At 40.4% G+C, this 14706-nt stretch overlaps 1 protein-coding gene across 2 annotated transcripts in view; it reads right to left on the bottom strand.

Annotated features, from left to right (window-relative positions):
• Positions 1–14706, bottom strand: part of FBLN2 (fibulin 2) — a 185095-nt gene that overhangs the window by 53448 nt on the left and 116941 nt on the right. For both annotated transcript variants that reach the window (XM_075073117.1, XM_075073116.1), the window contains exons 3-5: positions 14046–14157; positions 6152–6281; positions 839–1025 (exon numbers count right to left, since the gene is read on the bottom strand). In XM_075073117.1, coding sequence (XP_074929218.1) covers positions 839–1025; positions 6152–6281; positions 14046–14157 — 429 coding nt within the window. The remainder of the gene's footprint in view (positions 1–838; positions 1026–6151; positions 6282–14045; positions 14158–14706) is intronic.

The following is a 14706-nucleotide window of genomic DNA, read 5'->3' as shown; positions in this document are numbered from 1 at the left end:
AAGGGCTCAGAGCTGCCCATCTGCCTATGGCAAAAAGGCAGTAAACAGATTGCCCTGCTGCTACCATTATGTTTACTGAGCCTGAAAGACAGGAATCCCCAGCCTCTTCAATACCATTTGGCAGGGAGTTACTTGCTTCTGCTGAAGGTGGACTCAAAGGAAAGGATGGGGAGGAAATGTTGCTAGTGTTGCTCTAAATCTGCATTTTGAACAGGCAAGTCCTTTTTCAGTGAAACTATTCAGCACATCCTGTAGAAACTACTTGGCCTTATGTCAGTGTTGTGACAAACAATAAGGAAGCAAGAGGACTGAGAGCTTGGTTAAGGTCTTGTTGGCATGGAGAGTTACTCCTGGTTAACTCCATGTGTAGATGCTCTTATTACAGAATAAGAATGTCTTACTCCAGATTTGTCTAATATAGTGGAGTTAATCTGCTTTAAATTCACAACCTACCTCATTCCAGATTAACTTTCATGTGTACACAAGCCCTAAGCATTAGTAAATATTTCCGGCACACAGAAAGGAACAGTCAGTCCTATTTGGCTCAGTGAAAGCTTTGTGGGTAACCATTCTGGATAATCTAATAGGCTGCATCGTCCAATCTGGTGGCTAATGAAATACCAGCAGATAAGTGAGTATCCCAAGTTTAGAGGCATTTAAAATGTCTGACCCAATTCAGTCCATCTCTGGTCCAAAGGAAGCGCTTTATTTTCGACTGAAAGTGAAACCAAAACATACTTCCACAGTATCACATTGTGTGTGTGTGTCTGTCTGTCTGTCTGGAATGGAGAAACTGCTCATCTGTACAACTGCCTGTAATTAAAACCAGGGAACCTACTTCTCTCAGGTGTCACTGTTGGCAGAGGTTCGGGATGCCTTTTTATTTCTGGAGGAATAAGATGATCTTCTCCTTCACAGCAGGATAGCATCACGTGGTTGCAGGGATAGCCGAGATTTGGGTTGGACTCACAGGTTTGCCCTTCACTTTTTACTCTCAGTCCCAGAGTGCAGCAATCACAACATTGCTATAAAGGAAGGAGACAATTAGCAATTTAGGTTTTGTGTGTCCTGTGTTATATATAAATAGAGGTGGGCCCAAGCCTCAGAACTGGAGTTGCTCTGAACTTCCCCCAGGAGCAAAGATGTCTGAATCAATGGTTAGGACAGGGGTGGGCAAACTACAGTCCATGAGCCGGATCCGGCCTGTGAGCTGTTTTAAGCCTGCCCATGAGCCGCACCACACATCCCTGTCTAGTACAAAGAGGGCAACTGAAGTTGGATGAATATTAAAATTTAGTTGCAATGTGGACTTCAGTTACTGTTTGCATGGAAGCAGAAGACAAATGCTGTAGAAACCGTTGCTCACAACCGTTGCATACATTAGTCATTGTTTTGGATATATATTAATACACCATAGACTTGATGTTGAAAACTTGTACGTTCTTTAAGACAATCTCAAATGAACGTACAGAACCTTAACACGTAATCACGCTGCCCCAATTACCGTCTATATACACTGTCAGATTTCTTTTCATAAGTACCAAGCTTCATAGAGCAAGTCACCGTTTTATTGGTCTCACATTAGATTTGTCTTTATGTTGGATTTTTGACAAAACTGCAGGAGCAACAGTAAATGAAATAGTACTCCTGTGACAGCTTGGGCTATCTAAATACATTGGAGGGAAAATGACTGAACGCATATTGGAATCTGCACATTGTGCAATACTTTATAGCCTTCAATCGATAAAGATATTACCAATCCACAAATGCCCAAATGAAGTGAATTTATCATTATCACATAATTAATATTTATGTCAACATACTACCCAGTCTTTTTCAATGAATCTTTCACACTAGCCTACACAAGAAGTTAGCCAGCTCTTAATAAGGGCACAAATAGCGAAGTGCTAGTTTGAAATAAGGTTAGAACACCACTGCTCATATAATCAACTTTTCCTTTCACGATAAGATCGTTCATTTATCGCAGGAGGTGACGGTAGTTATCCCATGGCATTCAATTTACGATCCCATTTGCAAAACCCTAAACTTCACGACGACACACTGAGCACTGTACTTACCAGGTCCATCAATGTAGCAGACTACTGAGGGCTAGATTGTCTCTGGCCCTTAATTGGTTTATAGTATGGGAAGAGGGTAAAGGGACCTATCCTCCTTCAGCACTCTGCAAAAGTACCAGGAATGCTCAGGTGAACAGAGAGTGCTCCCTCCAGACACCTATTATCCAGCAACTGGACTCTGGCTTTGGTATTCCCTGACTCCCCTGAACACGAGCCCAAATAGCTGATGGCTGCAGAGAGGGGGTTAGGAAACAGAGGCCAGAATGCACTGCTAAGAATTGTTCTCCCCTTCCATGGGTGCATCTAAAAGGGATAATACAGATAGTGCGATTTACCTGCATGATGGGGAGATGGGGGAGGACTCATTCCTTCCTACGGCACATCCCTCCTGAAGTTTCCCTTGGGGTGGGGTGATTGTACTGTCCTTTGCCCAGGGCTACATGCAGTTTCCACAATCACGTCATAAAAGTGCATTAGACAAACACCAAATCCTATACATGTTTAAGAGTCTTCTTTGAGCATCACTCATGTTTAGGCATAATTAGCAGCTAATCAAGCAAGGAAGTGGAGGAGCTAACTCACCCTGCTACACAGACCATCGGGAGATCATATGTAAATGAAGATACCCACCATGATGTGAATATTAAATAGCTGACCTGGCACCTTAATAAGTACATTTAGATGCCCACATTCATAGTGAATGATTACAAAATGCTTGACAGCACTCAGAATCTCCCTTCCTCCAGATGAGTGATGAGAGTCAATATGTCTAGTTCTAATTTATACCTCTGCAACCCCACTGAGACTGCCCATATGAACTAAGACCAATGGTTTCTGTCTAGTTCAGCTGCAGACAACAATCAACAGCATGGAACAGAAGCCACATTTAAACTGGCATGGGCTGACAATGTCAGCAGAAATTCCAAGAACTGAATGGGTTGAAAACTGAACTAAACTCTCTCTTCTAGAGCTGGTCGCACCAACCAATCTCCTGTCAAAGGCTGGTTTCTTCCCAGCATCATGCTGTACCATTCACATACCATCCCTGTCAAACTTGGACTTTTCACCAGCACTGCTTCCACTACGGACAGGGCTGTAACAGAGAATTTCAGCTTTTAGGCCTTCCTCCAAAAGACTCTCAAAATGCACGGCATGGAATCAGTTTTTCTGGGTCTGAAGAATGAAGGGCTGAGTCGCCTCTGTGAAAATTCAAACCTGCAGTTTCAGGGAGCCTACATATTTCGACCTGATGTTCAGGACACAAAACAGTTCCCCCTCTTTGCTCACTCTACTCCCTCATCTTCTCAGTCTTTGCTCTAGCACACTGCATGTCCTAATGTGGCTTACACTGCTATCTATTTGTAAGAACTTCAAAAATTTAATCGATGATCAAACACCGTACACAGCTGTACATTTAACAGCCACAGAGAAAACTCCAAAAAGATGGATTGGGCCACCTTTTCTAAAGTGAAGTCTGTTCACACCATTTTTTTGTGTAGGCACCAATCTGTAATTGCAGGCCCTACTCCTTCCATTGACAAACTAGCATTTGGTACTACAGCTGCTTGAAGTATTTGTCAAAACATTGTTTCCCAACAAAAATGGATTTTCAACTAAAACAGATTTTCATTTTGTTAGCAATGTTCCATGTTTTGTTTAAAGCAAACAAAATCCTTATTAATGACTTTGAATGACAATTAATAGTTATGAGGCCAGGGAGAGAGAGTGAAAATGACTCTACTGTCAGGTAATTAGGCCATGCACCTAGCATATGGGAGACCCAAGTCTAAATCTCTGCCTCTATGACTGATTATTTATAAACAGTAGAATTGCTTCAACAGTAGAGGCTGAGACAGTCCCATACCAGAATAACCCATAGCCCAGTGGCTAGGACACTTTCCTGCAATGTAGGAGACCCAAGTCCAAATCCCTTATCTAGATCAGGCGGGGTCTTCCACATCAGAGGTGAATTCCCTAACCCAACACTGAAGCTGCCTCTCCCCAGGACGGTTCAGGTAATCTAGTCCTCATTTGCTTTTTCCATAAATGCGAAAATGAAAATGAAAAATTTTGAGTCAGACTGAAACAAACCATTTTGATTTCTTGTCTAGCTAAAACTATTTGGCAAACTTGGCATAAATTTGCAAACAGTTTTGTCTCTACAAAAACTGAATTTATTGGCAAATAACTATTTGCTGAAAAAAGTCACCCAGCTCTATTCATCACTTCATGTTCTGCTCCTCTCCAGAAATACAGAGTCTTGAAATGTTGGTTAAGTGTATTAGACTGCAAGATATTTTCTAGATTCCCTGTGAAGTCCTTACACTTAGAACAGTTAAAAAGCAATAGCCATAATGGAAAGAAAAAAAGATATAACTATATAGTTTTTCCGTTAGCATTTTCTATGATGCCACCAATGAAAGGAGAAGTGTTTGATTATAATATTGTTGAAACATCTTAATTTTGAAGAGTTGTGATTTACTATTATTATTCATTTTTCTTCCTGTTAGCAGCAACTATATCGTAGGAGCTGTACAGAATAAAAAGGCAAAGCCCCTGCCTTGAGGAGAGCAGAGTTTAAAATCACTTCATTTGAATGAAAGCACTATGTTAATGTCTGCCCAGCATGGATTCACAGTGTTGAGGATTGCAAGTTTTACACAACTAAGATACAAATGATAGTCCAGAGGAGAATTTTGCCTTACATCTAAACTAGGAGTGCTCCACTGGCATAGGATGACCAGATGTCCCGATTTTATAGGGACAGTCCCGATATTTGGGACTCTCTCTTATATAGGCACCTATTACCCCTCACCCCCCACCATCCCGATCTTTCACATTTGCTATCTGGTCACCCTACACTGGCACAGGAATACTATACTGACAAAGCTGCACAGTGCACTTTGTACTGGTAGAGTGAAACCACCCCACCACATCGACTTGGCCTTACTCATTGAGAGTTCCTTGTATGTGAAGCAAGCACAGTACAGCAATAGTGCTCTGCACTGCATATATGACGCCTACACACAGATCTAAGAGTAGCATATTTGCCTTATTTCTGAAATAACTAAAGGTCAAAATCTACCCACAAATAGAGTCGTGAAAGTTTCAGTGATTTCGCTGCATGTTTCTGAGCACAGAATTTTAGCTCTAAACAAATATGATTTTGAAGACAATCATCCCCTAGAAATGATACGCCTTCATACCTAATTAAACCCTATACCACACAGTGTATGACCTTATATTTTCCTTACCAACAAATCAAGTTATTTGCAAGACTCTCGATTGCATTAGAACAGACAGAGCTAATAAGTTTTCTGATGACACAATGGAATATTACATTTGAGCATACAAACACCTGTGTAAATTCTGATCAGTGTTTAAGGAATTCTGAAACCTTCACTTCAGACCCAAACTGGAGAAATGTGGATAACAAATAAGAGGCCAGATCCTTAGCTGGTGTAAACTGGCTTAGCTCCTTTATCTTCAATAGAGCTAAGCTGATTTAGACTGGCTGAGGTTCTGGCACATGGTTTCGTTTTTCAACCCACCAGTTAAGAGCCCATCTTTACTTATGAAAAAAAGCCTCTATAGGAATCTAAATATTTGTTTCTTGTCAAATTTTTTGTTTCGTTCGTAAATTAAACTGCTATTCAATAATGTGTCTAAGCTGATAAATTGTTCAGTAATGGGCCTTTCCAATTATATCTTTGATTAAGCTTTTCCCTATCATTTTCTAAAATCTACTACTGCAGATATAAAAACTGAAATAAACTTCTTCCACCCTCTTCCAAACGGAGAAAGCAATAATAAAACAGCAAGTTTAATCTTAACAATGAGAGAGAAACAATACATATCACCTCATTACAAAGGTTTAGAACTCTCGGGCACAATTAAGCCTGAATGCAAACTACTAAAATATTTAGCTAGGTAGGATTTCCATGCCTTACCCATGCAACTTTATAAATAACTAAACTCCATGATACAAATATAAAGCACTTTTAAAAAAAAGTGCACAAAACTCAATAAATCTGCATCAGAATAGGACTTGCAAAAGTACTAAAGGGTCTTGCCTTATAAAAAGATCTTCCACATGTATCGCTTTCATCGGGTCCACACAGATCTCCTTCCTTGGCTGCGATCATGCCAGCAACACAGCTGTTTTCTTTTAAGTATGAGACACAACACTGCTGCTGAGCAATTCTGCAAAAATGGAACAGGGTTAAGTGGTAACTGGCATTCAAAAGGTAGTGCCATTAGGTTGCAAGAATATACAGTAAGAATGTGTCACTGGACACAGAAATATATGCATTTCATGACCTTTTTTAACATGGATCCTATGGGTGACATCTTGCTGCCACTGAAGTCAATGGGAGTTTTGCCATTGACTTCAATGGAGCCAGGATTTCACCCATTAAATTCTATCTTAGATTGGAAAACGTGACTTATAACAAAAGACTTAAGGAACTCTATCTGTTTATCCTAACAAAGAGAAGGTTTGATCCCAGTTTATAAGTACCTACAGGGAGAATAGAAATTTGATAGTAGAAAGCTCTTCAATCTAGCCTGCAAAAATACAAACAAGAGCCAATGGCTGGAAGTTGAAGCTAGACAAATCAAGCCTCAAAATAAAGTGCAAATACTTAATCTTGGGAGTAAATAATTATTGGAATGACTACTCCGGTATTGTGATGGGTTCTCCATCACTAGACATTTTTAAATCAAGCTTGTAAATACACTCTCTCTCTCTCTAGTTCAAACAGGAATTAATTCAGGGAAGTCCTGTGGCCTCCTCGTTATACAGGAGGGCAGACCAGATGATCACAATGGTCTCTTCTGACTTTATAATCTATCAGTCAGCATTCAGAGAACATAATGCCTGGCACTATATAAATAGTGTAGACCAATGGATTAAACATCATTCAACATATAGCAGTGGTGGGCAACCTGTGGCCCGCAGGCCACCCACGGCCCATCAGGGTAATCTGCTGGCAGGTTGCGAGGCACTTTGTTTAAACTGACCGTTGTGACGGATCACAGAAACACCTTTGGGAACTGCCAACTGATGTGCCAAGACTACTTCTGCCCCTGCTTTCCTGCCCTGGCAGCTTAGGACTCCAGCACCCTGTCTTGCTGAGCCAGACACGCCTGACTGCTCAAACACGGACCCAGGATCTGAATTACTTGCCTCACAGATGCAAACTTAACTGAAAGCAGCTTACAGAAGTGTTCTTGTCTTTAACACTCAGATGCCCAACTCCCAATGGGGTCTAAACCCCAAATAAATCCATTTTACCCTGTATAAAGCATATATAGGGTAAACTCATAAATTGTTCACCCTCTATAACACTGAGAGAGAGATATGGACAGCTGTTCCTCCCCTTCTCCGGGTATTAATACATACTCTGGGTTAATAAGTAAAAAGAGATTTTATTAAATACAGAAAGTAGGATTTAAGTGGTTTCAAGCAGTAACAGACAGAACAAAGTGAATGACCAAGTAAAATAAAATAAAACAAAACACACAAATCTAAGTCTAATACAGTAATACAATGGAATACAGATAAAATCTCACCCTGAAAGATGTTTCAATAAGTCTCTTTCACAGACTGGACACCTTCCTAGTCTGGGCACAATCCTTTCCCCTGGTACAGCCCTTGTTCCAACTCAGGTGGCATCTTTTGCATAAAGACAGGAATCCTTTGTCCCTCTGGGTTCCCTCCCCTCACCAATGAAAAAGCACGAGGTTAAAGATGGATTCCAGTTCAGGTGACATGATCACATATCACTGTAAGACTTCATTACCCACTTGCCAGCACACACGTATACAGGAAGACTTACAGGTAAACCAGAGCCATCTGCAGTCGATTGTCCTGGTTAATGGGAGTCATCATGATTCCAAACCACCATTAATAGCCTACGCTTTGCATAATTACAATAGGTCCTCAGAGTTATCTCTCATATTTCTAGTTTCAGATACAAGAGTGGTACATTTATACAAATAGGATGATCACTCTTAGTAGATTATAAGCTTTGTAATGATACCTTACAAGAAACCTTTTGCTTGAAGCATATTTCAGTTATATTAGCATATTGTCATAAAATCATATAGAGTGCAACATCACAACTATCCGCAAGCACAGCTGCCTGCAGCTCCCAGTGGCTGTGGTTTGCCGTTCCTGGCCAATGGGAGCTACAGGAAGTGGCAGCCAGCCCCTGCCGCTTCTCTCAGCTCCCATTGGCCAGGAACAGCAAACCATGGCCACTGGGAGCTGTGGGTATCCGTGCCTGAGGACAGTCAGTGTAAACAAACTGTCACATGCCCCGCCAGGGGATTACCCCGATGGGCCGCGTGCGGCCTTCGTCCTGCAGGTTGCCCACCACTGACATATAGTATTAACCTCATGTTCTTAACCTCATGATTTTGTGGTGGACTCATTTTGAGGTGATACAAGGGAAGAAGGGAAAGGATTTACTTTCTCCAGGCATAAGCCTTTATTGCTGGTGACAGCCAATTCCAGTGCCTGCTGCAAAGTACAAGAATTGTCCAATAGGGAGCATCTTGGTAACAGGGCACCCAAAGGGCATAAACTCAATCTTCTCCAACCCGCAGTCTCACAAACATGCACTGGTTGTAAGGGATGTTGCTCTTTAACAGCCAATGGCTAACAGCCAGTTAATTATCCTTTACTGACAGCAAGTTCCAAGCCAAAAAATGGTTGTGAATACAATATGTATGATTATTACAACAAAGAAACAAGTATTTCCAATTCATTTTTTTCCTGATGCTTGAAAAAAAAAAAGTTGTAAGGAGATGTCTCATATTCCTGTGCAAACTAGCCTGTGACTGCAACTTGGCCATCGGCCATTCACACTTAAAATGTCAATGGCCAGCTGCACCACGTTTAAGTTAATATTTACATGCTAAACAATGTATGAATAGTGTTATCAGTTAATCACTGGTCTGTGGTTGAATAAAGGAAGAAGGTCTTTTTCCCCTTTGTGTTTTGTTTTTCCAGTAATGTTTGCTTCTTGTTTCACTGTGAATTGACAACTAGAAAAAAAACAGTGGTTTGTTTGAAATTTTAGTGGTTAATGTTCAACCATATTTGAGGATTGAACCTAATTTTTTACTGCCATCATAGGACATCTGAAATTTTATTGACAGCTATTGTGGCTCTTTGAAAATGTCCAAGAGACTAACACTGAATGAAGTAGTTTTTTTGGATGTAAAGCACCTACAATCCAAAAATCATTAGCTGGTGTTAAAAGGCCAACGTCTGCATGGATTAATGTAGCTCAGAAATAGAACATTTTGCCATGAAAAGTTCCTTTCCAATTAAAAAAAAGAGGACAATAGTGATCTAGTGCTATTGGAATTGCAATTGGTCATTTTTATACTTATAACTTCTTTAGGATTGGTCTTCACTATAGGGAGATCAACGCTGCTGCAATTGATGCACCAGTGGTCAATTTAGTGGGTCTAGTGAAGACCTACTAAAATCGACCGTAGAGCGCTCTCCAGTTGACCAGTTGTACTCCAGCTCCCCGACAAGATTACGATAAATCGATGGGACAGCATCTCGTGTCAACGCAGCATAGTGAAGATACCGGGGTAAATCGACCTAAGATATGTTGACTCCAGTGGATTAGGCCTCAGCTGGAGTATTGTATCCAGTTCTGGGCAACATATTTCAGGAAGGATGTGGACAAATTGGAAGGAGTCCAGAGAAGAGCAACAAGAATGATTAAAGGTCTAAAAAACATGACTTATGAGGGAAGATTGAAAAAAATTAGGTTTGTTTTGTCTGGAAAAGAGAAGACTGACAGGGGACATGATAACAGTTTTCAAGTACGTAAAAGGTTGTTACAAGGAGGAGGGAGAAAAATATTTTTTCTTAACCTCTGAGGATAGGACAAGAGGAAATGGGCTTAAATTGCAGAAAGGGAGGTTTAAGTTGGACATTAGGAAAAATCATCCTAACTGTCAGGGTGATTAAGCACTGGAATAAATTGCCTAGGGAGGTTGTAGAATCTCCATCATTGGAGATTTTTAAGATCAGGTTAGACAAACACCTTTCAGGAATGGTCTAGATAATACTGAGTCCTGCCATGAGGCAGGGGACTGCATTGGATGACCTGTCAAGGTCCCTTCCATTCCTATGATTCATGTAGCTGGAGTAGCGTCCCTTAGGTTGATTTATCCCGGTAGTGAAAACAAGCCCTTAGACATTTCAAGATGGTTTAATTTTGGGTACCGTGCCACTGAACCATTAGTTCAGCAGATAAAAGCTTTACATTATATACTCTTATTTATTTCCTATTCACAAACCCATTCTTAGACGGCTACGTAGATCGATTGTTGGACTCTGGGGCCTTTCTCAAATATTCACACTGGTGTAACTACATAAATGTATTAAATTGGTGCAAGCCTCCAATATAAACACGCTCCACTTGAACCAGTGCAGTTCAATAGGTAACATATGTCATGGGATAAGAAAGAAGGTCCCCTCAGGGATCTATAACTGGCTAAAAGATAGGAAACAAAGGGTAGGAATAATTGGACAGTTTTCACAGTGGAGAGAGGTAAATAGCAAGGTCCTCCAAAGACCTGTTCTGGGATCAGTGCCGTTCAACGTATTCATAAGTGATCTGGAAAAGATTTTAATACAGTAAATTAACCTTTGTTTAAAATATTTAAGACATTTTAGCTAGTTTTGACTTTTCTCATTGGCATTATGGATATAATATTGCATGTACCCCAATAATATCCAGGTCAAACTGACTGCAAAGTTTGCAGATGATACAAAATTACTCAAGATAGTTAAATTCAAAAGAATTACAAAGGGATCTCACAAAACTGGGTGACTGGGTAACAAAACACATTAAATTCAATGTTGATAAGTACAAAATTATGCACATTGAAAAACATACTCCCAATTATGAATACAAAATGATGGGTTCTAAATTAGCTGTTACAACACAAGAAAGATCTTGGATTGATCCTGGGCAGTTCTCTGAAAACATCTGCTCAATGTGTAGTAGCAATCAAAAGCAAAACCATGAGCAAAGGGCTAGATATTAAGATAGAAAATATAAATACCAGTATATAAGTCTATGATATGCCCACACCTTCAATACTTAGTGCAGTTCTGGTTGTCCCATCTCATAAAAGATACATTAGAATTGGAAAAAGTACAGAGAAGGGCAACAAATATGATTAAGAGTATAGAACAACTTCCATATGAGAAGAGATTTAAAAGACTGGGACTGTTCAGCTTAAAAAGGGAGATGACTGGGGAGATATGATAGAGATCTAAAAAATTACAAATGGGGAGAATAAAAAATGTTATTTACCCCTTCAAATAACACAAGAACCAGGGGTCACCCAATGAAATTAACAGACATCAGGTTTAAAGCAAACATAAGGAAGTACTTCTTCACACAAAACACAGTCAACCTGGAGATGCTGTGAAGACCAAAAGTCTAACTGGGTTCAACGCAGAATTAGATAAGTTCATGGAGGATAGGTCCATCAATGGCTATTAGCCAAGATGGTCAGGGATGCAACCCCATGCTCTGGGTGTTCCTAAACCTCTGACTGCCAGAAACTGGGATTAGATGACAGAGGATGGATCACTCAAAAATTGTCCTGTTTTGTTCATTCCTTCCGAAGCATCTGGCACCAGCCACTGTTAGAGAACAGACTACTGGGCTAGATGGACCATTTTCTGACTCAATATGGCCATTCGTTATGTTCTTATCGATATAAACAGGATAAGTGTAAGCCCTGCTTTATTCTAGGTCAGTGCATTTATATTAGGAGTTTGTATTGGTTTGACTGCATTGATGAAGTTATCCTAGTGCAAATTTCCTTAATGTTGACAGGTCTTCAGCAGAACTTTTCTGTGCTCCAGCAGTCACTCCTTGTTAATTTATTGCTGTCATTTCTTGGCAGCCAGTTTGACCCAGGTATTATTGGGATACATTCAACACTATATCCATCATGTCAATGAGAAAAGTCAAAACTAGCTAAAAAGATCTTACATATTTTAAACAAGTGTTAATTTACTGCTTAAAATGAGGAGGACTGGGGGTAGGGGGAAGGAAGAAAAATGTATATCATTATAGTTTTGGGTTGTTTTTAAACTTGTGACTCCTGGACATAGTAAGAAAAATCTCACTGTCTGGCTGAGCTAAATACCATGTCTGTATTATCTATACAGGAGGGCAGGGCATCACACATCATTCCCAATGAGCGGCACGAACCCCAAAAAGTTGTGCAAACTTTATTTTTATTGAAGTGAAGTTAAGGTTCGTATAATTTCAATTCATATATTTTCCATTCCCCACCTAGAGGAATTGTTCCATCATGGAACAAGCAAAAGTTAGGCCTGGTGGGTAGATGAATAGAAAACATAAAAGGAAAACCCAGGTGCTGCAAGAAGTGGTGTGGGTGATTTAGTTAGTAACACCACAGTCTTTGAATCTGTACTGATCTAATGCCCCAGCATAGTGCTACAGGACACCAATGTTGGGACATTCTAGGCTCACTTCAACTGGTGTAAATTGGCATAGCTATCAGCCCCATGGAACTGTGCTCTTTTGCCCCAGATGAAGATCTGGCCCTTTCATCTTTCCGATGTGACAAGATCAAGGGCACTTTTGATCATTTGCAAAAAAAGAAGTCTAGTTGTTAATAATTTGCTATCCTGGACACAATAGTAGTTAACCTGTAAAGTCTATGTCATCCTATATTTTTCTGGATACCAACAGAACTGAGTTAGCTGCTTCTCTGCAGGTACTTGGTTGCCCAAAGGTACTTACAGGCATTTTGACTTACAAATAGAACACCTATATGTGTATCTGTATGATGCAGGTGCAAAACAACTATGCCTGCTTTAACAGCTCCTAAAGGGCACAATTGGTTTTCTGTCCAGGTTTTCATACTGTGCCTATCATCATAGAAACTGATTGATTTATAGGATACAGATTCTATCATTTGTTACGTGAAGTTTTTGAATCTTTAAAACACGTCTGTGAGTGCAACTGTTGTAATTTTGCAAGTGCAGATGTGGAGCTTATGTTTTCCAATTCATATATTTGTTGTGTGTAAATACTGCTATATTACAACCCAATGGACTGGATTTTAATCTCACTTACATTGGTTTTCAACAGTGTAGCATCTCTGACTTCAATAGATTTACTGCTCCTTTCCACTAGCACAAGTTCAGAAATAAGACCAGCATCTTAAAATGCTGAAATCACTTTAAAGAATCTACACAGATTTCATATTTGACATTCAAATTATTTTGTTTTTACTTCTGCCTCTTTTTCAGACTAGAAAGAGAGAGGGTATGAAATGGAGTTAAGTTAGCATGTTATCCATGTTATCCCCGCTCTTTTCTTAACTGTCATCCTTTTCTTCTCCATACTGGGATGAGATCACCTAGAGCAGTACTTAATATGGCAAGCACTTCCCTTGATTCCAATGGGACTCTGGGATGAGTGGTGTGCTATTACAGGTGAGCAAGAGCATCAGAACCTAGACTTTGGAATGTATCTTCCCACCTACCAGATTAGTTGTCAAATTTACCATTTAATAAAAAGTAAGAAAAATAATGGAATTTAATATTTGTCAACAAAAGTGTAAAGAACATTCGGCTGCACTGTCTTAAAATCTAAAAATCTCCACCAATCTGGGTACAACAGGGAAGCTAAACACTGAATTTTGTTTTTGAGCAGCAGGTACTTTAAAAGCATCTGTTTACATTAGGTTCTAGATCTTGGGAAAAACTCTTCTCATTCCACCCTGACACCCTGTATTGCCAGTCAGCCAGCAGTCTAATCTGGAGGATGGACTTGGTTCTAGCTCCCTGGAGACTGGCCAGTTCATGCAATCATTAGACTTCCTCTAAAGCAATGCTCACTGAATGACTCTGGATCGCTTTGTTTTTGGTTTACGTACCTGCAAATATCACCATCAGTCCCACTGACTGGGATTTCTGTGCACTCCCCGTTGTCTATAGCCCACTGTTGTCCAGCTGCACAGCAAGTTTCAATTAAGTCCTTTGTGGAACCTGAAAATAAGGAGAAACATGGGATGGTTTTGTGAGGAGAGTTTGTTTTTAATTGAAAATAGGTTTCAAATAAGAGGACTTCTGTTGGCTAAATGCACAGCTTGAAAATTCATTGATCAGGACATGCAGATGAATGAAGATAGACATAGGGATGGATTTAAATGGCAGGGAAAATATATGGAGCCCCCTGGCTGCCTCTACACATAGGAGCTGGAGAAGGGACATGCCGCTGCTTCTGGGAGCCACGCAGAGCCACAGCATGCGTGGAGCGGGGCAAGCCCCAGATCCCTCTCTCCGGTGGAAGCTTGAGGGCTGGATTAAAACGTATGAAGGGCCAGATGTGGCCCCAAGACCATAGTTTGCCCACCCCTGGTCTAATGTGTGATTAAAGGGCTCCCACCATATAACCCATAATGCAGGTAGACCCTCCCTGACCTAGGACTCAAATAACTTCTGAATTCTTTCACCCTTTTTCCAGGGAGGGAAGTAAAAAGGTACCAAAGGGGTCTGTGAACTATGCGTCCATGAGTCTGTGATGATGGGGGGGGG

This window comes from Chelonoidis abingdonii, chromosome 17, assembly GCF_003597395.2.
Source record: "Chelonoidis abingdonii isolate Lonesome George chromosome 17, CheloAbing_2.0, whole genome shotgun sequence".
In the NCBI taxonomy this organism is placed as follows: Eukaryota; Metazoa; Chordata; order Testudines; family Testudinidae; genus Chelonoidis; species Chelonoidis abingdonii.
Note: the sequence above shows the minus strand (reverse complement) of the source record. Positions and strands in the feature narration are given on the sequence as shown.